This window comes from Cyrtonyx montezumae, unplaced genomic scaffold (genome assembly GCF_038088225.1).
Source record: "Cyrtonyx montezumae isolate F1298 unplaced genomic scaffold, pur_monq_1.0 scaffold_7, whole genome shotgun sequence".
Lineage (NCBI taxonomy): Eukaryota > Metazoa > Chordata > Aves > Galliformes > Odontophoridae > Cyrtonyx > Cyrtonyx montezumae.
This window is the reverse complement of record NW_027072078.1, coordinates 13,705,072-13,729,454: the sequence shown is the minus strand read 5'-3', so window position 1 is coordinate 13,729,454 and position 24,383 is coordinate 13,705,072. Positions and strand designations below refer to the sequence as shown.

Below are 24,383 nucleotides of genomic sequence, written 5' to 3'. Positions count from 1 at the left end.
TGGTATTTGTTGGCAAATAGAAATCCAGGTGACTTGACTTGCACTTACCTTGTTTACCAACCTTCATGTTAATAGCATGAGTCCATCCCCCTGCACAGTCCTTGACATACTCTGAGCACAAGAGGATATCACTTTTTGGAGCAGTCAACACCAATGGCTCAAAACCTGAAAGCCAGGACTGACAGACTAAGCAGGTTTATTTGCTCTAGATAGAGCAGCCAGTCACCAGGTAAACCAAATCGGAGTAGCATGGGGTATTTTTCTTGCTACTGCTGTTCAAATGTGCCCATACTGACTTTGAACTTACTATACTGCCAAGGAAAGAAAGCATCCTTAGGAGTCATCAAACCTGTCTGAAACACTAGAGGAATGGGAAACTTTGGGGCCATTTAAAACAGGATGATCTAAAGCATTACTGAGAATAGCAATTATAACATAAAAGCATTAGGAAAAAATCAGTCAACTATGGCCCTGGACTGTTCTTCAGCAACGATATACAGCAGCTCTACCAAAGTATATCTGACTGTACAGCAGAGAACACTTGAGATGCTTGCCTTCCCTCAAACCCCATTATCTAGGCTATCAAGAGCTTGATAAGAAAACATTTTCTCTACATGCAATCAGTATTAGTATTTTAATCATAAATTGGGTATAAAACAGACTTTGATAAACTCCTCTCCTCCATTTTAGTTTGGTACTTATTTAGCACTAATGCAAAAGTCTAAGACATTCTTACAGTCTTTGCAGGGGCTGCTGTAATATAGGGTTACTTCATTACCAAGATGTGAAGTGTGATAAAAAGAATACAGTTAATGCAAAAATCTGGTTAGAATTCTACCTGGCACAAGGTCAGTCTGAAGTAATTCAGACCACAAAGTGCATTCCGATCAGACCCAAACATTTCCTATCATCAACAGTGGTGTTTGTAAACACCTAACAACATTAAGGCAGAAATAATCTGTATTAGATCATTTTGGTATACATGTAAATATCAGGTTGCAAATCTTTCATTTTATGATCACTACAACCATACAGGGTACGCTCCCAAACCTGGGAATGACCAATGACACTGCCAAGTTATAGAAATTCTAATGCATCCCAGTGCTGACCTCACACACCGACAAACCTCCACGTGGAGGCCCTTCGGAATGATCTGATTAAGGAACATTGTAAAACCATTACAACTTATGCTCAAGAGCTGAGCTAAATCAAGTTGAATCTGACTTGCAGACCCTAATTGAAACAATGGTCCTGACATTGCATTGCAGTGATTTAAGATCACTTAGTGCTGAGCAGAGTACAAACAAAAAAGGTGATAGCAACACATTTAAGATTATGAGTCATTTGACAATGTACACTTTATTTTGATACAAAAGTGAAATATTTTAACATTTCAATCCATTATGGACTATACTGAAATACTTCATTTCCATGTTTTTGAACTTGTTTGACCACAAGGTTAAGACATCACCATACTAGCATCATGGCTCTTGAAGTCTTTGCCAGTTATTTTAATGTTATTCTGTTTCCAATCTTGCAATATTATCTTCTACATGAAGGTCATTGTTCTTCTATGAAGATACTTGGATTACTTTAGTTGAGGAAAAAGCTAATCTTAGACAGAGATGTCAACCTGTAGCACCCACAGCAGAAAAAGAATCACGCATCAGATATCTGCATTTTAGTGATATTCAACATCTTAAATGCTTCACACAAGATACAAATATTTATCAGAGATCACAGACTGATATGTGAATATTCCATTGTAATGTAAACAGTACATGAATGAAAGTTAATGTCCTAAACACAGGAAGCAAAACCAGTAAGTCAGTACATCACACAAACAATACCTGAAAGAGTAGGAGCATTCCCATATTAAAATATTCAAAGGATATAAAAGTTAGAATACTGAGTAGTTCTGGTATTGTCTAATAACAATTCATCGCATCTGCATCAGCCTGGGCTCACTCTGTGGCAATACATTTACCACCTGGAAGGACGAATTGCTTTCCAGTTAACGTACAGCTTTAGGAATAGTTTCTATAGAACTGCAGTCTAGGGACCAATGCCTTCACAACTTCATTTTCGCATCTTTACATCTCCATTCACAGCTGCTAAAGAAAAAACTAGCCATGAAATAAAGGTTCTTAACTCTTGGGAGTGTCTCTTGGGCAAAGATATGCTCGATCAAATATTCCTTAAGGATTTGCTCATCTTTGGGAAGTTTTATTTCTGAAAAAAATAAAAATAAAAATCTGGGTATGAATCATTGAAGCAAGTCGATCCTAAGAAGAGTTATAAAGCCAAATGTGATAGTAACTTCAGGAGTATCTTGCACACACAGTGCAAAAAGAACCCTGAGGGGCATAGTATGGAAGCGTAGAGCTTTACATGGCCTAGTAATGGATTCAAACTAGACATTTTTGTTAATTTTGTTAAAGTGTACTCAATTTTTAAGAGCTTTCTTTTTAAAAAATTGCAGCATTTCCCCTTTCCTAATAGGCAAATGACCAGATCAGCACTGCATAGCAGAGAAAACTAAGGTGTCTTAATTAGAGGTGAAAAACAGCAAGCAAATCACGTAAGCAGCAAGCTGCCTAGATTACTACACTAAGGAGACTGCGATCTCACTGCAGATTTAAATTCTGTCTCTACCTTAACTAAGGAAGAACATTTGTCAACATTTTAGTTAACTCTATATTCATTATAACTTTTCCATTTAGTAGGTAGCTCCTAATTATATGAAACTTGCACATTACCATTGTAAGAATGCTTCAAGTTAACCTCTGACTGTACGTGTTCCAATGTGAAGAGTTTGCTTCCTAGCTGTTCAGTCAGTAGTAAGTTCAGCTACTGGAATCAGTCAGCAATATGGCCAAGTCCTGAACTGCACGTATTGCATTTGTCTTCTTCTAAGTTAAGCATAACAAACACTAAAATAGAAATGGACTTTGCAGAAATACTGCTAAGATGCAAATAGGTACTGAGAAGTTCAAATAGTTAGTCTTTCAGACAGTAGTTAATTATACTCGTACAGGTATGGGATAGTCCTGCAATACAGCAGAAGAGGAAATACACATTCCAAGAATTAAGAACCCACATGCAAAAAAAAAAAAACAAAAAAAACAACACATGGATTCATTTTATTGCCATTCATCCGCATACAGTGGTGCTTTCAGCTGCGTATCACTTTAAAATAGCCTTCACTGACCTACCCTGAAAGCACCAAAACATCTGAAAGGGAACTCTGTTCTTAAGTACAACCCCACTTAGTAAGGCAAGGCATTTATTAGGAGGGAAAACCAATAATCAAATAAATGCTATGTGTCTTTATGTCAGAGCATCAGTACAGCACAAAAAAAAAAACAAAAAAAATCACTCCTAATGGTAACTAAAGCACGTATTTCAAAACATTTATCATTTATGATTACGTTGATCTCTAACAGTATTGTACCTGTCAGGAATCGAAGAATCTTGAATAGCAGTTACATCAGCCAACAGCCCTAATCCAGAACAAGAAGCAGCAGATCACGTACACTGGAGCACTTGCTCCTTTACACTTAAAGCTTTCCCTGCTATCAAAAGGCAGATTAAGGAAAGCCTAGAAGGAAATAAACAATAAGCATGTTTTACTATGCACTACGGTCTTACCCAGTCAGTCAGAAACCTTCAATTGAAGAGGATGTGCAAGACATTCCCCATTTTGTCAAGCAGCAGCTTCTCATTCAACCTGAAAATTAAAGAAACGACTCTTACCTTGTTTTCAAAATCTCCAACTACTCTTTTTAATTCATGAAAAATTTTAAAGGCAAACCTTACCTATGCTCATTGCCCTTCCTTTCAGGTCTAAATGCTAGACCTATTGATTTTGAGTCAACTCAAGTAGCTATCACTCAAGGAGGTTCCAAAGGGTGAAGAACTCTTGCTAGACTTTCTTCGATATTTCAGCTGTGATAAGCAGATTTAACTAGACTTTGGAAAGCTGCTCACTATCAGCACAGTATCTTATGCCTTCACTTTTCTGGAAGTTGAAGCTGTCGCTCCTGCTGCCTTGTCATTCTTTAATTATGCTGACTTCTCCATACTCAATAGGCTGCTGAAGTCCTTCCTGTCTTATGGGTCTCCTTAACAAAGTATGGATCAAAGAAGTACATCCTATGTTCTTTAAAACCGGTTAATCACTGTCCTCACGGCTTACACTTTTCCACATCACAAACAACAGCTAAGCTACCCCACCCACCTACAAAGCCGTCACTTACACACTCCATCTCTTAAAAGGTTGCATACAGATCTTGTTCATAAAGTTTATTATGACACTATTTTTCAAAGTTAACATTGTTGTCACAGTACAGCTACAAGAGGCCCTGTTAAAAAGAACACTGTCAATACATTCTAAAACTTTTAGAAATACCATATCCATTTTCAGAAGGGACATCAACCCCAATCTCCAGTTGTCCCTGCAACCAGATGCAGGCCCCAGTTACAAGTCTACACATCTTTTAGGTGTAGGAACGTACAAAGCAAAGTCAGCAGTTGGGCGGCTCACTCCCTAGTGAGATGTTTTAGTTTTCAGTGTGTTTTCATACTCCAAGTGGGTTGTTTAAAAAAATGCCTTTATTGAAATACAGCCTTCCCCCACCCCCCGCCCCCCACAAGCCCGAATTATGTACAACAACAAAACGTTCACTGCATCAGCATTTCTTGCTTTAAAATTCGAGATAGTTTAAAACTCCACAGAATAGAATAAGCAGACTCTGAAATCCAGTTTGGAGACTAACATCTTGACAGTGGTTCCTTGTTTTAGTGTACTGCAGTCTAAATACACTCAATAACAGTGTTCAAATAACATCATTTAATTTTTTTTTCCAAGCAACACACTCATTTTTCTAATAACTTCTTCAAATTATATTAATATGACTGATTATGCCTTGAGCCATTTCATACATCTTTGCAGATTCATTCCTACACTGGAATTGCATTTACCTTATACTGCACATTGACCCAGAAGTGAAACAGGTGTGAGTAATTTCCAATACCACATATTGTCAAGTGTCTGAACATTTCTTCTATTGACTGTGTCCCTACTCTTCTGAGTCTCAATTGTCAGAAAGCACTGTCCTGGCAATAGTTGAGAGAGAAGTGACATCAGCTGAGAAAAGCAGAGGTGGTAATGCCTTAATTTGGAGTTCAGTAATGAGAATTGAGTACAATTTCTAGCCAGATGTGCCGATAAGATTTGCTACTCCAGTGCATCAAATCAAACTGTAAAACACTATCATTCTACTATCTCTGGAAATTTAAAAATGTACCACTCTATGCTGTGAGAAGTGTTACTGGTCAGCAAAATACAACTAGATCGTGTTTTGTTTCGTCTTCAAGCTCTTACCTGATCTTAGATATTCATAAGGGAGAAAGCTTAAAAGCTATGCTACTTAGAGCCCATTGTGAATGGGCTTTTGGAACGCCATTACCTGGGACTGTCAGTGATTACACCTGTGCTACCCTTGGCTCCCAGTCAGATGAATGTGTCCAGAAAATTGCCTAGGGTGCATGCAAGAAAGTATATAGCCATTAAATTATTTAGGAACATACCTATTACTCTCACTATGATGCCTCATTTAATTGAAACAGCACAGTCTAGTGTGAGGGAGAGGGGAAAGGGGGGAAAGGAAGGGGATGAAAATTCCAGGCCACCCTCCCCAAAGTATAGTTTTATTGAAACAGAATCATTGTATATCCCAAGGAAACAGGCACTTGACTCCCACCCCACCTTAACTTCTCGGGAATTACAATAAATAAAAAGGTAAAAAGTAAGTTTCTTTTTCTCTTCACCCAGAACTTCAGCAACTGCAGTTATCCCTTATACATCTCAAATGAGACTGGAGACAGCTTGAATGTGACTAAAGTTGGTCTTGTTAAAATATTCATCATGCCTTATTTTCTTGAAGCGCTATTACTAATACAGAACTACAAATTAAAAAAATATGCACAAAACAAAAAGTAATTTGAAAGTTTCATTTGAAGGTAAAGCTTAGTTCTATAATTCACAAACACTAATTTGAGTAACTCAATCCTAGTTATACATCTAAACAAACTATAATGCAACATACAGATGTTCACCCTCTGTATGCCTATGTAACTCTTACCAATGACAGTTACATATATACACTGAGACTAGACCCTTTAAGACTGCAAATCAATAGGTGTTTCTATTGTTAACTTTAAATTAATACAAAATAGTAATTGAGAAATGCATTAATCTTCTCTACTAACAAGGAAACACCCTAAACTACATTTTATTTCTGTTATAGAATTCTCTGTACCAAATGTGGAAGAACTGAACTACACAAATATTGAAAAGTTAAAAATTCCTTAATTTGTTTATTCCTGGTACCACTACCACAATTTACAGGGCAATATACCTGATGTAATGGGAAAATAAAAAGAAAAAAGAAAGACAAAGCTACAACAGATAAAGACCTCAGGAATGTACATCTAATCGACACTACATTGCATTAATCAATAGCTGCACTTTTTGCAAACTGTGGCTATGACAGTCCTGAACAAGAAGGGTTTCCTGTTTAAGCTGCAGTAACTTTTCTGACTATGGATCATCGTTCCTTCTGTGGCAGATTTTACAGTTCCTCTAATGCATTTGGGACGACTGTCTCAAAGTAACCTGCAGCTTTCCTGACAACTCCTCGCTCTCTCTCCTGCTAAGAACTGTAGCCTGTTGAATACAGGATAAGAAAATTATTACTCTCAGTCAACAGTTGTACATTATTCATCATCATTATAAATATGCATTACACCTACCCTTTTTCTGGTAGCATTTTTAGAATCTTCTACCACCATAGCCCCCACTTCCACTTCCAGATCCATAGCCACCTGCACAAAAAAAACACCAGAGCATATTGAAACATAACAAGTACTGAGGAAGTTTAAACAAAGCCTTTTCTGTATAGAATTATATTTACCACCATAGGGACTGCCTGAACTTCTACCACCAAAGCTGCCACCACCTTTCATGGGACCATAATTGGACTGCTGCTGTCCACTGTAGTTACCGAAGTCATTGTAGTTTCCACTGCCACCATAATTACCTGAAATAAATGCACACCTATGAATTCATGAAGTCTGTGAAACTGTGACATTCAGTGTCAATTGCAACGGCTATTTAAAGCAATTTAAATGAGATTTGCAAGCACTGAGCATGCTACCTCTACCTGCAATGCACAAATGTCAGAAAACCTTTAGCATTCCAAACATTAGAAGCTGATGAAAAACAAAGATGAAAAACAGCAGGCTGTTATAAAGTCTATACAAGTTTGAGTAGCAATTTGAGATTAATACAGAAGGACAAAGTTAATGCCTCCCAGATCAGGAAAGCCCTTCGGTTTCACTGTCTTCTTCCACTGTTCCGTGCTGTGTACATACAACAGTGTGCCTGTACACATGACAGTGTGTTTAACTACAAACCAAGCACAATTTTTATTTGCTGTAAAAAGTGAGAAAACTCTAATAAGCACACATATTAATACCTTCTGGTGTATATATGAAGTATGCAGTAGGTTTTGCACCTTATCTCCCTAAACTTGCACTAGGTCCTTGCATGCTCTTACCGCTTCTTCCCTCCAAAATTCTAGTAAAGAACCTTGTATGTTCCTGACCAGAAACATGTCATTAAAGGCTTCTATAGAACTTATCACAGATTTAAAAATTAACCTTATCATTCTGAAACTCCTGCAAAGATATTAACACTGACAACACAGAGGAGAACATGATCTATGTGGTTTGAACTAATACCCAAGAGCACCAGTGTATCTCAAATGGACAAAACCTGAAGTTCTCCTATTCTACCACCATACAAATTTACAGCATCTGCTTTTTGAAAAGTAAGTCCCTAACAAATTAGTGTTGCATAATTTAATCAAAATTGATCTAGAGGAAAGAGAATTTTAATTGTGTAACACAGCATTCTGCACTGTACAACTCAGACATTTATGAAACAAGGGTCAGCTAAATCAAGCTAGCATCTTACCACCTCCAAAATTTCCTCCTTCATTGTAACCATCATATCCTCCTCCTCCACCTCCATATCCACCACCTGGGTTTCCATATCCTGGTCCTCCACCACCACCATAACCCCCTCTGCTGCCATAGCCGGGACCACCTCCATAGTTGCCACCTTTGAATAAAAGAAGGGGACAAACTAAGCAGATCAAAGCAAAATACTGTAAGAAAAAGTCCACTACAAAAAGCTACAAAGTCACACAAACACAACTTCCACAAGGTTTCCCCTGCAGTGCGTTCATTACTGTTAAATCATTTAACCAAACTAATCTGAACAAAAAAAATCTTTTTTTTTTTTTAAACTCAGATAACTATCACCACCAGACTTTGACTTCTTTGCAGAAGTGGCTGTCATTGCTGCCACTCTTTAGTCCTCTGAACTGAGATTCCTCAGTAGACAAAGCCATTAAAATAATTCCTGTTTACAGTTTTTACCTAGATCACACAGGTGTCCAACCACTTGACTTGCCTGGGCTGCACTGACTGATAAGGAATTGTCCAGGGTTGATGTCTTGGCTGTTGCTGAGTGATGGGTGTGTGCCCAAGGCCAGGCCAGGCCAGACCACTCAGCAGCAAAGAGCCACTGCCAAAACAGCAAGGCAGCAAGGTGCAGGGCTAATTACTAGCTGTCCCTTGGACGTGCTGCATCTAGACATAGCTTTAATTAAACTTTTAACACAAGTTAATAGATGTCCTTAAAAAAAAATAAATAAATAATTGAAGTCACCAAGAGAACATCTGAAACAATGTTCTCAGACATACCAATGAAGTAATTGCAAACTGTGAAATTGTCCCAAAAGAAGTCAATATTATATCTGCTTTCAGAATCAAGATACAATTAGCCACATGCTACTTCTCTCACTCCCTCCTTCCCCATAACAATGAGATTACCATAGCCGCTTAACAACTTGCACAGTTCTCTTCAGATGTATTTTGGACACTCATGCATCATGAAAAAGACAGCGTGTCAGTGTCTTACAGTTGATCAAAAAGTTGATGGTCACTTCTTTTAGTTTTACTCACTCAAGTAACACCAGAAGCTTCTTTTAATTGTTCTCCCACCATCATGAACTACAAGCCAATGCACGACCTCATTACAAGAGAATTTTTTTTTCACCCATTAATTTGAAGGGAAAACAAATCTCAAATCTTCACAGCGCTACCATGCTGTACCACCATAAAACATGACCAAAGTAGACTTAACTTCCAAGGCAGAGAGAGCTAAGACTTAAAGCAGCCTAATGGGGGTGAGGGGAGATGCAGCAATACACTTACCATCACCAAATCCATTGTATCCGTCACCACCCCCAAAGCTTCCTCTGCTCCCACCACCGCCACCACCACCCCCATAGCCGCCTGGAACACAAAACAGATGAGGTCGTTGGCTTCAATACTTAGCATGTGTTCACAGACACAACCAGGGCAGAAATCACATCCTCTAGAAACATTTCAATAATTTACCTCTTCCACCAAAGTTTCCTCCTCGGCCAAAGTTTCCTCCACCACCTCCAAAATTTCCACGACCCATGAAGTTGCCAGAACCGCCCCCACGACCTGCAAAGTATTTTACTTTAATTACATTAATTGAAAACCAGTTGTATACAATAACCCTGCATAACTCCAAACTTACCTCTCTGAGAGCTGGCAGTCTGCATCTCCTGTTTTGAGAGTGCTTTTTTCACTTCGCAGTTATGACCATTTATAGTATGGTATTTCTGAACTAGAGAAAATTGTCAAACAGGATAGAGTTAGAATAATTTCAAATAACTGAAAGCATTACGCTGTAGAACTCAAAGAAGCTACTGTAAGACATGACCACACTTTTCAAAGGAACATTAAATCTACCCCATTTCTTACTAGAGTCCAAGCACTTACATTCTGCGAACAGCTTTTTTGAGATGTTAAGCTGCACTTTTATTCTTTAAGTCACTTCTTGTTAAATAATTACGTACCAACAATTTTATCAACTGTGTCATGGTCATCAAAAGTTACAAAAGCGAAGCCTCTTTTCTTTCCACTTTGCCTGTCTTCCATGACTTCTATTGTTTCAATTTTGCCATATTTTTCAAAGTACTCCCTTAAATTGTATTCTTCTGTATCTTCTTTAATGCCACCAACAAATATTTTCTTTACTGTGAGATGCGCCCCAGGCTTTACAGAATCCTGCAACACCAAAAATAACACTGAGCCTCTTAAGTAGGTAGAAAGTAAGAAATCAGTTCAACAGAAACTCAAACTTACCTCCCTTGAAACCGCTCTCTTTGGTTCAACCACACGTCCATCAACCTTATGTGGTCGAGCACTCATGGCCGCATCCACCTCTTCCACACAAGAGTAAGTTACAAAGCCAAAGCCTCTGGAACGTTTCGTTTGTGGGTCTCTCATCACCTAAAAACACAGGGGAGCACTCTGCATTTCTGTACTAGATTAAGTACCTAAGTCCTTTCAAAAGCACAAACTAATTTTGGACACTTTACCACACAGTCCGTGAGTGTGCCCCATTTTTCAAAGTGCTCTCTCAAGCTATCATCTGTTGTTTCAAAGCTCAGACCTCCAATGAACAGCTTTCTCAACTGCTCTGGCTCCTTAGGCTCATGCCCCTACAAAAATAAAAAATAAAACCAACAAATACATATTTTGAATACAAACAACGAAATTAAAATTTCACAGCATTACTAGAACTTATCTGTGCATGTAACTACAAATAGGTTGAACACATTAACATAATGTCTTCTAATGATTGTAGACAGCAGCATAGTTAACACTTAATGAACTGTGATTTTAATTAAAACATCAGCTAACAACTTAAGAATGTTCAAATGCAAACAGCAGTAGAGACCTCAATATAGTAAGTAGCTTGCTTGTTTCCTTCATTCCCTCATGGAAACGCATTCATTTATGCCTATCCTATACTGGAGTTGCATATTGCTCTGTAGGGATTAGCAATGAAGCACTGCTAGATAAAGGGAAGTTCCAATGCTTCATGAAGCATGATTGCAAGAAGCTAGCAAAAAAATTAGGATCACAGTAAACAGACAGAGTAAAAAAAGTTCTTCTTCAAAGATAACACCTTGTCTTCTGGGAACATTTGTATTACAACTCTTTTTAAAATGTACACATTTTAAGGAAGATTTTTCAACTACTAATTCCTTACAATTACCAATTTTGTACTTGGGTACCTATTAGTTGAACACATGCAAGCAAAAAAGAAGTAGGTACATGGTTTTCAGTTTTACCTCTTAAAATGTAAATTGACTTCTGTCTTACAGAAAAAAAAAGACTAATCAATAACCAAGAATGGGAACAAGTCAAATGAGACTTGTACCTTAGCAAAAACAGTTAAAAGAAACTTCAGTTTAACTGAAGTTCTTGATGGTACCACCTACGTGGTATCAGTCACATTTTAAAACATGCTCATTTTCAAGCACAGTTTTCCAAGGAAAAAAATTAAGTGGGCTTGTAAGTACAAGTACCTTCATGTTTCTGCTTTCCTTTCAGTGTTACACAGTATTTTAGTTATACAGGAAATAGCCCTGCACATTTGACAGGAGTCCATAAAAAATGATTTACAAACTTCTCTCATCCCCAAGATGAAGGAGTCTTCTAACGAGTAATCAAGTTTAAGTCTTACTTTGCAATCTTGTATCTTTACAAGCACAAGACACTCCACAGCAAGATGCCTTGGGGCTGTGCTGCTGGCTAGCCAACACGACTTCAAGCCCGCGGTAGTAAGGTACAGTGGGCTTCCCAGTTCCTGTTGCAGTGCTCTAAGCTGACTAGAAGCAGCATAATACTCAGAGCTCAACTACATAAAACTAGGCACAGAGTTCTAACAAGCCCACAAGTGAAGTGCTTCAGGTTCTGCCAGTTTAAATAAGAAGAATGGTAGCGCAAGAGTTGGTCAGCAAAACCTATACTCCTCTGAGTGCTACACAACCACTCTAGAAAGCAATTCACTACGAAGTTAGTACTTGGCAAAAGAGAATTTCAGAATTACATGGTGCTTTAAAGGTCTGTTGTTTAATAGCTTTTGGGTTGTGCTGCAGGAAATTGCACCTGCGATTACAGGTAGCCATCTGGGATGTAGACACTTGCATAGAACAAAAGCTCCAACATTTTCAGTAACAAGTTTTAGTCTAAGGCACCACCTTCATTACTGTAAGAATATTATATAAATAGCTAATAATCAATGGTCTCTTGGCTAAAGTTAAAGCTTCTACTAAGCAGTCTGGACTACATGAGTATTTTTTAAATCTCTCTTTTAAATTCAGGTAAACTTAAAATCCTAAAGGGTTAACATGCTGCATATAGAAGGCGCTTTAGGTAAACAAAACGTTGCTTTCTGTTGCTAACTGCATTTTTTTGTACTTCCTTAATTTTTAGCTGGTTATTTTAAAGCTGTTAGTTTTACATGTTTTTAAACACTCCTACTCATAATACATGGAATCAATTCTGTTAAGTTTAATATATTGATGAATTTAAACTTCTCCAAATCCAGAAACCAGATTTTCTATTGTTCTCTAAAACTACTTAAGGCTGTGTAATTCTCAGTTAGCAACTCAGATTGCTTCTACCTTAAAAGAATGACCACAGAACTCCCAGTCACTCCTGAAAGGAAAATAAAGCCCTTCTCTCTTTAGTTTAATTCCATTTAAATGAACAGTAGCCCTTATATAGGGAAAAAAAAACAAACCACACTTGCAGTTAACTTCTCTCTTCCACCAGAGATTATTATCCTCAGAATATATTTGTGTCAGAGGAATTCTCTACAGAAATAGAAGGCAGTATTTCATAGCAACGAGCTATTTTTCAGGCATTTTGTTCTCACAAGGGAAAAGTATCTCCTGGGTTCTCAGCACGCTGCTCTGTCATGCGCGATGCTATTTCTCAATCCTTCTGCTGTGAACTAGTCACAATAGCAGTCTGTCTGGGCAGCAAATGTGGCACGTGACATCCCTCCCCCTCAGCACCACGCTGCTCCAGCAGCTCCCTCCCACTCAGCACTGCAGGCCTGCACGCCATTTTGCAGCTCCTTCTGGGAGGGGGTGGGGGTGGTAGTGCCGAGCCTGCCTGCAGCTAGCAACCAGGAAAGAAACTTCGTTTCTCCACCTAAGCACTTTGAGAAAGCCTTTAAAGAAATTAATACATTCTGAGGAAGCACGAAGCCATCTTCCCTGCCATGGCTACCTATTTTCTCCTCTAGGCCAGGAGTGCAGGCCGCCTCCATTTTGTGAGCGATCTGCCTCCTCCACTCAATATGGAGCCGGAGGGGGAGGGCCATGGCAGAGGAGAGCGCGCAAGCGCACTCACACCACCCAGCCACGTCCCAGCACTGCAGCAGCACAGGCACCAGCACCCTGACTGATTGGTGGGGGTTGGGCTGCCTCTGCAGGCAGACAACAGGGAGAGGCCAGCATTTCTTTCTCTTTTTTTTTTGGGGGGGGGAAGCATGTGGATCTCTCTGCACTGTTCTTTCTCACAATCAAAATCAAACTACGCACTCCTATACCCCACCTAAAATCATGAATACTTAGCTCAGTTTATCTGTACCTTTCTTGGAAGAAAAAGCGGTAACCAGCAATATCCTGTGATTCCTGTAAAAATCCTAAGTTTTGCTAACATCCCAGGGGATTTTTAACAGTATCGCTGTAGATACACAACTACTTTTTCTGAGTTACATGAATCCTAGCTTGCACGCAGCAGGGCTTTGTCCACTCAGTGCTACGTAGCTGCGGTAGTCTACAGGCTCTATTCCACACAGCAACCTCTCCTGCACTGCACTGCACCTTTACATGGAGCTTACAGGAGCTCATCTGCAGCTACACCTGCACGGAAGGACTGTCCCCACCTTAGGCTGCCTTCTGGCACTGAAAGTCCGCGGTTAATCAACTTTCTCTGCAAAACATTTTCTCCAGAAACTTAATAGCCTGTAGGTGCATTCCAGGCTCATTGTCGGCAGCTGAGGACCCGTGATACATTCTAGCCCAAGTCCATAGCAGCAGACAGCTGCAAGTTCTTTGCGGGAGTACTTCATATGCAGTCCTTCAATACAAAGTAACCATATGTTACCAGATAAGAGCAACTGGGAAAAAGGTGTTTTTTTTTTTTAAAGGGCGTAGTAGCTCCCTCTTACATGACAGAGGCATATCAGCTCCAGAAAAACGTGGGCTCAGCTAGCTAAAGTATTCAGGCTTTCTGGAAAAGTAGTGTTAGAAGGCAAATACAAGAAAATACACAATCAAAAAATCTCTCAATGACAAGCCATACAAGCATTATTTAATACCCTCTTTGCTGATCTTAAAAGTTTTCTGAAGGGTATCAAGATTTCCCCCCCTCCCATTTCCACACCCTGCCCCGTAGTAACTAGCTCCCATCCTCCCAGAACAGACCCACCATCTTCTCTATACTACGCACCTTATTCAGTCTACGGTATTTCTGCTAGAAGCAAAAGAAAACAGTTATTTTTACTTAGTACAGCCTCACTTTCATTTGCAGTGACTAACAGGCAACCATTTTTGTTAAAAAAGAACCTGTCTTCATTCCCACTCAAAACAAGACTGTGAAGATAGGAAAGTTCCTGCCAATATTCTGAGGATGTACGAATTTCTAAATAAAAATAATAATTACACCTTTAGTCACAAGCATAAATTTAACCAGATTTGTTACAACAAAACTAGAAAAGCAACACTTCTGCGCTATGCTTAAAATCCCACCCCTTAAAAACCTAAATAACATACCAGCATTTTACAATTATTCTGCTACTATGAAGTAGATAGAAAAAGTTCTGAATTAATGCTCATATAGAACCAGTTACGTTCTACCTTTTTAAAAAAATCTCTTCCCCTTAAGACTACTTTATTATAATTAAAAAAATAGCAATCTTCTCACCTGTGACGATCGTCTTCCTTTTCTCTTGTAGTCTTCCACCTCTCTCTCTTCCTTAATAGCAGCCATTTTGGAAGGGTACTCTAACTCAGCCTTTCTTTTAGATCTAGGAAACCTAGAAAACAGGTTGAATATGTCAGTACTCACCCCTGTTCCAACAAAGCAGGGCCTTCTCTGGCTGCAATGCACAGGTATGTCTTTACAGGAGTAAACGAAAAAGGGTAAAAGGAGAAATCACTTCAGTGTAATCACTTCGAAGGTTAAAAATCCTCAGTCTGTATCTCCCCGGAGTTTCTGCAAAAAGAACACCAGCTACCAGGAAAAGATGTGCTTACAACTGCTGGAGGAAGGTGTACCTAAGACAAAAAATCTGCACAGAATCACATCAAATGTTGTCTTAAATAACTATCATGAATAGGGGTCTTGCATTCTTACTAAAATTATCTTACATGTAACCTATAGTAGTAAGTAATCTAGCATCCTACAAACTGAAATACTGAGGGATGTAAAATGTTTTCTATGTTGAAAAATATTTTCCACTAACACCAGTGGAAGAATCCTTTCGTGATTCTATTCTTGCATAACCAGAAATTCCAACAACTGATCCTCAGGAATCTGCAGCACTGGTCCTCTGCATTACTTGTCCTTGCAAATGATATATTTCATTATGATTCTACACTCCACTTACACTCCCAGTTTTTATTAATGAATGCTAATGAAGTTACGTATCGTCACAAAAAGCAAATATTTCAGTAGATAAACTCATCGAGTGCATCTCTACATACATGTTCAAACAAACAAAAAAAAACTATCACATTCCCCTTAACCTTTATTATTTCAAGCTCTCCCAAGACCATTAAGTTACTCAGCTTCCCTTATTATACTGTGTTTCTATCTTTGGCAGCAATTTATTACTACTTCAGATGTTTCTCGAAACTTATTACAGTAGCCACAGCAGTTACCTAAACAATATGCTACTATAAATGCTGCTTTTGAATAAGCTATACTGACAAATTAAGTACACTGTTTTTTGCTTTTCAAATGTTGGGTTGGTCTCATTTGTTTTTAAAATTTTATTTCTGCAAATACTGCATGAGGAAAGCAGGTAGGCCCTTATTTATTATACACTTGAAGTTAAGGTCTTAATAATGATCCCAACTGTGAGATCATGAGTATCATGGTTTAACATGCTAACAACTTCAAATATTTATGAAATAAAATCAAGGCAACTGTATTAACTTCTCTTAAATCTTTCAACATTCTTCCAATAGTATGTTTTAGTTTAAGTACTTAGCACCCTACTGCCTCCTGAGCTGTTCAATTCCTCGAATCACAAATGCATCTCTTGGAACTATTTGGGAGGAAGGGAAAAGCCTAGATACTTTCTGAAGTAACATGAAGTATGAAGTTCCTCTGATTTTGCCACCTCCTTTCCTCAATGGGGCTCCACAGCAGCCAACATATAGCTCGAAGCCATGGTGGGCAGAAAAGAATTATTGCAGTATTGATGAATACCATGAGCTGAAGAGCAGCCTCAATCCTACCCCATCTTACAGAAAGTTTAAGAAGCTATAAATACTACTTCTTAGTATTGATAAAATAAATAGTTTTAAAATATTCAGAACATTTTTGTATACTGAATTTAACTGTGACTGAAGAGACAAGTAGTACTACAGCAGAGGGGAAATGCACATTCTCAAGATGGACCTTTCCTTCTCCATTCAGAAAACACTATGAAGAAGTATTAGTGTTTTTTGTAAATACACTAAGTCAGACTCAGTGCATATATCATGTACCTTGCCAAATCTAAGACTTAAGGCCACAAAATAAGAGATTTTCAGTTCTAAGTGCGCTGGCAGTTTATTCCCAGTGCCAAAAGGAATATCTGCTGGGAAAAATCCCCACAAGACTTTAGCAACCTTCACTAAAGCATGCTTTGAACTCACCTTTGCTCCCCTTTAACAAAGCATTCAATGATCCTGAAGTGAATAAAACAATTGCTTACATGGAAGAGTTATTTATAGCTGCTTTGCCAAGGGATCAGGTTTCTTTTCTGCTTTTAACATAGTGAAAGAAACTAATATGAGCTACTGGTTTCTCTGCTCTCAATTCTACAAAGGTTTCAGCTTGCTATGAATGGGGCACAACACCCAGAGGGAACAGTGCACCATTTTTACTCTCCATACTTTCAAACATTTGTGCAAAGAATAATGTTCTGAATGGAGAAGGGGACACCAGCGCAGGCTTCCCTCTGGTCAGGGTGCAGCTCATTGCCCTAGGCTTGCTTCGATCTTTACTTGAAAGCAAGATGAGAAAATGTGCAGCATGTTTCGTGCTTCTTTGTGCTGCCCACAGCTTCTCTGTGCATTTACAGCTGGGGGCTTGGAGAAAGGGTAATGGCAATGACCCGGGCTGTGGCTGTGCACTATGCCCCGTGTCCCCAGCGCTCAGTGCACGTGTTAAACACCTCGAGATGGGGGAGGGGGGTAGGGCGGAGTGAAAAAGCGCGGCCCCGTGTGCCAGAACAGCTCAGCGAGAAGCATGGCGAGACAGCGAGCGGCCTCACTGCTTCAAAGGGGTCCTGCCCAGGAAAGGAGCGACTGCGAAGCACCGCTAACGCCGTGCCGCCACGCGAGAGGGCACAACAACGTAACATAGAGATGTGCGGCTTCCCCGCCCCAATTCGGCCCTAAGGGCACGGAACGGAGGCGCCGCTACTCCCGCGCTCCGCAGCGCACCGAAATGGCGGCCGAGCGCCGAGGGGCGGAAGCGCGGCCCCTCCCCCACCCTGCCGTTTCCTGCCCGCCGCCGCCATTGCGGCCACGGCGCACGGGGAGGCGACAACAGCGGCCGCAGAAACCCCGAGGGGCGCCGTTACGTGTCCCCGTGCTCCTGCCCGCCCGGGCAATATCACGTGCCCCTCCGCTGCTGCGGGGGGAGGGGGGGGCGCATCCGCCGGGCCGGGCATTACCTCCATTTTGTGAGCCCGCCCGCCCTCGCCCAAATCAACATGGAACCCGGAGAAAGGGGGGGGGGAAATCACGTGTCGGGAAGGCGGGCTGGCGGCGGCGCGCGGAAGGGAGCGGCGCATCGGCGGCCGTTAGAGCGCTCTTCCCGCCACCCTCCCCCCACGAGCAGGGCCGCCCGCCCCGAGCCGAGCGCGGAGCAATCCTTCCCACCCAAACGGGGACGGCGGAAGGGAAGCGCGGATCGGCCGAAGAAGGAACGCGGGGAGGGGGATGGAGGAAAGAAGGGGCGATAAGAAAAGATATAACCGTGCCAGCGTTCAGCTCGGCGCCTTCCCGCCCCGCTCGGTCCCACGCCGGCGCTGGCCTGGCGCACTCACCGCCGCCCGCTCAGGGGTGGAGACGCAGCGCGCAGCCGTTACTGGTGGCGTCGGGCGGGCACCGCCCCTTCCTCTCACGTAAGGGCTCACGGCGGCCCGCCCCTGCCGGCTGCGTGCGGCTGCGGGCCGGGCGGGGGAAAGGCGGGGAGGGAGCCGTCATGGGGTGGCTCAATATGCAGAACGGGGCGGAGCGGTTTGGAGCGAAGCGGTGTCTCGGGGCGCTCCGTGTGGCGTTTCTGCTGTCGAGATAATGCCCCGCGCTGTGCAGTTGTCCCGAGGCGGTTCAGCTCACAGCCGTAGCAGCGGGAGCAGGTGCACACTGAGCACCAAAGCGCACCCAGGCAGCAGTCGTGATGGTGAGCTTCTCCACCTTTTTTCCTCTCGTTGAAGGTGACGCAGAGTGGTTAAAAAAAATAAATAATAAAGCCTGAAGGAGTCCCCTGCTCGACCTTCCTCCCGCCTGTTCTCTGCCAGTAGCACTCAGCGCTTCAGGGCCGTCATCCCAGCTAGCTGTTTCTGCCTTTTAGCCTGTGTTGCAAATAAATAAATAAATAAATAAGTAAAGCATAATCTTTGAGTTTAAGGCTAGTATGCTAGGTTTGATTTCTACAAAAGTATCAGAACCTGTTGTAGTGCCTCTGAAACCAGTTTCCTCAGTGTGCAGAGATGCATACAATAGGTTTAGGAATTTTCTTGTCACTATTGTGTATTGAAGTTGAAAGAAACCTTCAGACCACAGTTTGCTTTAATCTCTGTGAGGAGAGATGATTTCCTACAAAGCAGTGCTCCTGGGTACCTTAGCAATCTCTACATTGTCTCTGTGGTATGGCTGAACCCACCAGTTCGTTATCTTTCTTTTTTCTTCCCAAGATATTGCACTGTTGAACTTTTTCTTTTTTTTTTTTTTCCAAATAAAAATAATAATATAGGTGTTGTTTATGTTGCTTGGTTTCTTGCCCTTGAATGCTGTGAAACTAGCAGCACTGGCTAAATATGTAATGAAGTACTTGATAGCTGTGAAGGCTCTTGTTGCGTTACACTGGAACTGCCTCACAAGGCTTCATTACTCTGAGATTGTTGTTTTGCACTTTTTATTAGTCAGGAAGCTGATTGTTTTGTGGTCTGATCTGGTTGCACAGCCACAGGTAGATCACGTTCCGCTACACTGGCATAAAAGACAGTGATGATTAGGAATGTTAGGGTGGAACATCACTCATATGAGGACAGGCTGAAAGAGCTAGAGCTGTTCAGCCTGGAGAAGGCACCAAGCTGACTCTGAGAGTGGCCTTTCAGTAATTGAAGGGAAGCTACAGGAAAGAAGGGGACAGACTCTTAAGTGATGTCTGCAGTAACAAAGTAAAGGGAAATGGTTTGAAGCTTAAATTCTCATTTATGTAGTGGCATCATTGTACAGAGTTTCATACATGTAGCAGATGCAGCATTGGTTGTCCATGCAGATGATTAATATGCTTTTTTGCTTTTTAGCAGTTTTTGCTAACATGTACTTTATTCTTTGTAAGCCAAAGGAACAGCAGTTAGTACCTGGTTCAATATACGTGGGAAAGGCTTTCAAATTTTTTACTTCTTTGTGGCTGAAATTTATGTTTCTCGTGACATTTTCATTTATTTCTTTATTTTCACTTGGCTCTTATGTGTTTTTAGATTGTGAAGTGGATCTTTGAATACAGAAATATTACCCATGAATTTGTTCAAAGGCTTTTGATTGTTTTTATTGTAACTCAGAGATTAGAAATGTGACTTTGAATTTGACCGTGCATTCTGGTTCTCCTGGATAGTAATGTTAATTGGATTCATTCGCTGAACCAACAATGTTTTTCATACACCCCTTAAATTGCAGAAGAAAATGGGATTGTTATAAATTAAATGATAGTATTATGGTGGTAGTTTCGCAAATGTAGTTGGTCTAAATATATTTAAATTTCATACATTGAAAAGGACACAACTGCCATTTTGATAAGAAGGCCTGAGTGCTGTATAGTAAAATAGTCATGTGAGTTGCAGAACAAAAGATCATTTAACATTCAGTTCTTTTTTTATGGGTTGGAAAAATATGGTGTATTTAAATATGGATAGGTGTGACATCAGCACTTGGCTGCTCTGCAAGCTGTGCAGCTCCTCCTGTCTCCTTCAGCTAGAAACAGTTGTTCTCATCTCTGCACTGGATTTAAATTGCTGAACTTCACTGAAAAAAGACTAATGTAAATTTTGAAATTAATGTAAATTCTGATAACATTTTGACAATTTAGGTAATCATAGGCAGCTCAGGCTACATAAATTCTCTTTTCATCATTAATTAAAAAATGCAGAGAGCAAATAACCTGAATACTGACATCAGAATTAGCAGTCTTATTATGCTACGGTATTTGCTTTATTTTGGAAATCGTTAATAATTCTCTAAATATATATAGAAGTAGTCTATTTACATACATTATAATACTCTATATACACTCCAGAAACAATAGTTCTTTAAGGCTTTTTCCACTCCAGATTGAGCCAGTTCTAATGTCCAGTGCCCCAGAACTCTGTCAGACTCTGAAGGACTTAGTAGTAGTGGTTTGAGATAGTGTTTCACCTTTCTCTTCTTTTTCCTTGGAAGTCACAGATCAGATGTAAATATGTAAGTTGCTTCAAGCAAGTTTCCTATATTTAATAACTGACAAAAGTGAGTTTGAAGTAATATGTTGATCTGTGACCTAGTTTGTCTGGAGCTAAAATACACGTGCATGTCCACTAGACCAACAGAGCCTTGGTAATCTCCAGAAAACTGTTGGGGAAATAACACCAAACTCTTGCCACTATGTCCATTAGACACCATCTGTCAGAGACCTTTGAACAATTTTGCATGACTTGTATTCCTCAAGAGCTGCATCTCAGAGCTGTGATCCAGGAAAGAGAGATAAAAACAATTAGCAACTAGCTTGATTAAGAATACTTTTAAACTACTTTGTGTATATTTTCATTCGGGACCATGAGATTAATGCTTTTTGCAATGAAATATTTATTCCTATGAATATCTTATATATGAGCCAGATGCATAATATGAAAAATAATCCTACATTTTGGATTGGTGTAGAAATTAAGTTTCTTAAACATTTTTTCCTCCAATTCTTTTGCCTTTCTTCAGGTTCTAAGGAAATCTGAATGTATTTAGACTCTGTTATTCTATAAACTGCTTTCTGTATTTGTTTTTGTCTCTATTTTTCTTAAAATTTTGTTTTACATCTTCTGTAAAAAAAAAAATGAACAAGGTGTGCCCCTTTAGAATGGTTACAAGGACTAACCAAACAATGAAAACTCTAGCAGTCAAGGAAAGATACCTTGTTTAGATGCCTTTATAATATAATTGGCTCTGTAATTTTGTACACATTTCTTTCGTATTTATTGTCTGAATCTTCATAGTTCTATTACTACCACAATTATGCCAAAGGCACAGTGTAAAGGTGTCAAGCCAAAGTGTCAGCAATCGTGTTTAAGAAGCTTACTTGCAGTAATGCATGCCTAACATAGTCTATGCTGCTTGATTTATACTAGGCTCTAGGGTAAATTTAGTGCTTTCTTGAAAGGAACATACTTTGTTTCTGCTAGAGTCTTTTTTTTTTTTTTTTTTGGTGAGCAAACGTATTTTCTTTAGACAATCAGAAAGGTGCTTATGTATTGCTAGGGGAAAAAATATCATTTCTCAACAGTTTTAAGTCTATTGTAATAACAACAGCTGAAAACTTGAGGTAAAATGTGAATGAATACACTGTGTTTGAGATGCCGGTGTTATCCTCACGCTGTGCTAAGACATATGTGAAAAATCACCATCCTATGCAAAAATATAAGAAATACAGCTTTCTAGAATGAGTTTTAATGAGTTCATATTGTCTTTACAGGAAGAAAAAAGCTTAAGATAAAGAGGGAAAGAAAAATGGAGGACATTGCAGGTAATATCTACTGTTCTTGAAATTCAAATTCTTAAGAATAGTATATAATTATACTTAACCTTTGTGTTCATTCTTTGTTACTAAGACTTGGAAAACACTGGTTATCAAAAATTGTACTGCTAGCAAAATGATATTATTGGGCATATTTTATTAAGGGGAGTACCTGCAAGTGGATTTCCTGCTTGCCTATGCAGCTGTGCAACAGAGTAAGGCAGGGGAAATAAATCTTGCTCTTTCCTTGACTGCAATGCAGATCTGGCTCTGGGAGGGGTTTTCAGATCTGCATGGCTCAGACACATGGTCAGCGTTTGGCCAATAGTTAGCGTTACATCTGGCAGTGTGTCTGCGTGCTTCAAAATGTCTCACTCTGGCTGCTGAATGTTAAATCATCAACGTTCTTTTTCTAAATTGAATTTGCACATATTATTTGGACTGTGATTTATGTGTAACATGTAATGTTAACTGTTTATTTGGTATACGAAGTAGCTACACTAACAACTATTTTGGCAAGGACTGTCACTGACAGGTTTTTGTTTGTTTGTATTAGTAACAGCTACATAAAGGGTTCTTTTCCTGCACTAGCTCTCCCAGCTATGCTTAAGATGCTAGGATTGTGCTTGTTCGTAGCATACAATGTTTTTATCTGTTTACATGCTGTACTCCATTTTGAATTATTATGTTCTTCAGGAATTCAGATATTTGAAAAGGCCTTGCACTGATTTTTTACATAGTTATTTTCTGTTGCTGCAAGGAAACCTTTATCTTTAATTTGAGATTTTTGGATTACTGTAATGATAGAATGTGTACTGTACTCTGTATATAGGTAGCATGAAATATGTGAATAATGTTATGTCTTTCAAAAGCTGACAAAATAAATTCAGATTCTAAGGGGTAATAGCACAGATACTAATGTTTGCATTTGGAACTCTAAGTCTTATCTGTTTAAAAAAGAAATCTAAATTCTACATAATTATTTAAATTTGTTAATAAGAGAATGGTAATATAAGCAGATAATTCAAGAGAATTTTAATGTAAAGTTAACTAGCTAATACATAAAAAAATATTCATTTTTAAGGCTGTAAATTTAAGTGCTGCTGTATAAACAGAAGCAATTCACTTTCATTTTAAATGGAATATAATAATTTTAATTGTTAACACTTTGCTTTCAGAAAAATGACAGTCAGCTGTTATTCACAGAGTGTCATTTGACTTCCTCTGAAACCTATCACTCCCCTTGAAATAAAAAGATGCTAGTATAAACACTAGTGTCTTTTTAACATTGGCAACGGTTATGCTGTTGTAGGTATAACACATGCATTTAGTAACAATCTATATTACCTGGATGCCAGGGGACTTGGTTACGATATTTTGTTCCAGCCATAGTTAAATTGTAGTTTAATTCTGTGGTGTTAAGCGATTTAAAGAAACTATCTAACAATGTCTCCAAAATGTACAAAAAATTCTGGGTGAAGGATTTAGATATGAGATCAGATTCCTATCTGATGCATGTTCCTTGGACTTTATATTGACTGAGATAAGGCCTACAACCTAAGAAGTCCTAAACAACTTGTGGATATTATCCATTTTCATATTCTTAGTGTTATTTCAGAGTTGGTGGTCAAAACCTGTAGATACAGGGGTCTATTTCTTTCTTTTCTGGAATGAAGTTGAAGAAGTACCACTTTGGACTCTGTGATTTAGGAGTTAGTAGGTTTATTCAACAAAGGGGGCTGTAACATTTCAGAAACTGTGGTTGTAATATGGAATTTCCAATGGTGGAAGTTTGTAGTTGTAAATTTTAGTGTCTCTCATCATACAGCATTTTATTTAAAACTCAAGAAGTGTGCTTTTAGCATAATTACGTAAAATGTGCAGCTGGCTTTTTCTGCAGAACACTTCTGGTGTTGCCATTTTATCTAAGAATTGAGTACTTTGTGACCTTCCCATACAGTGGAAGCTAACCCTCCAGCACACCTGTTGCTTTTATTTTCTCACAATTGGAAGTTGGCCGTATGTGTAATTGAAGTTGCTTTTCTTCTGTATTCCTGTTCTCAAACAAAACCTTTGTCTTTTCTGGTTGTTTTTGTTCTTTTTTAAGTTCAGCACCCTTCCAAGAGTTTAAGCAGACATGC

At 39.5% G+C, this 24,383-nt stretch overlaps 1 protein-coding gene and 1 long non-coding RNA gene across 13 annotated transcripts in view; one reads left to right on the top strand and one right to left on the bottom strand.

Moving 5' to 3' along the window:
* Positions 1-1,340: 1,340 nt before the first annotated feature.
* On the bottom strand, positions 1,341-18,376 carry HNRNPA3 (heterogeneous nuclear ribonucleoprotein A3). Of its 12 annotated transcripts, XR_010623080.1 has the most exons (15): positions 18,234-18,356; positions 14,962-15,073; positions 14,488-14,511; positions 10,551-10,673; positions 10,315-10,461; positions 10,026-10,236; positions 9,704-9,793; positions 9,535-9,642; positions 9,349-9,429; positions 8,042-8,188; positions 6,978-7,103; positions 6,817-6,888; positions 3,820-5,541; positions 3,652-3,730; positions 1,341-2,232 (listed from the first exon to the last, which is right to left on the bottom strand). XR_010623080.1 is itself a non-coding variant. In XM_065750721.1 (14 exons), the coding sequence occupies exons 3-13, from the start codon at positions 15,025-15,027 to the stop codon at positions 6,836-6,838; spliced, it is 1,176 nt and encodes a 391-aa protein (XP_065606793.1). In that variant the 5' UTR covers positions 15,028-15,073; positions 16,755-16,843; positions 18,234-18,355; the 3' UTR covers positions 5,692-6,730; positions 6,817-6,835. The 12 variants fall into 12 exon arrangements, 10 of the variants coding, with proteins under 10 accessions (XP_065606796.1, XP_065606793.1, XP_065606795.1 ...); XR_010623079.1 differs by lacking the exon at positions 3,820-5,541; XM_065750721.1 differs by lacking the exons at positions 1,341-2,232; positions 3,652-3,730; positions 3,820-5,541 and adding exons at positions 5,692-6,730; positions 16,755-16,843 and having other exon boundaries at positions 18,234-18,355.
* Positions 18,377-22,197: 3,821 nt separating this feature from the next.
* LOC136057747 (uncharacterized) overlaps positions 22,198-24,383 on the top strand; it is a 180,498-nt gene continuing 178,312 nt past the window's right edge. Inside the window, exon 1 of the long non-coding RNA XR_010623068.1 lies at positions 22,198-22,251. This is a non-coding gene — a long non-coding RNA (uncharacterized LOC136057747). The remainder of the gene's footprint in view (positions 22,252-24,383) is intronic.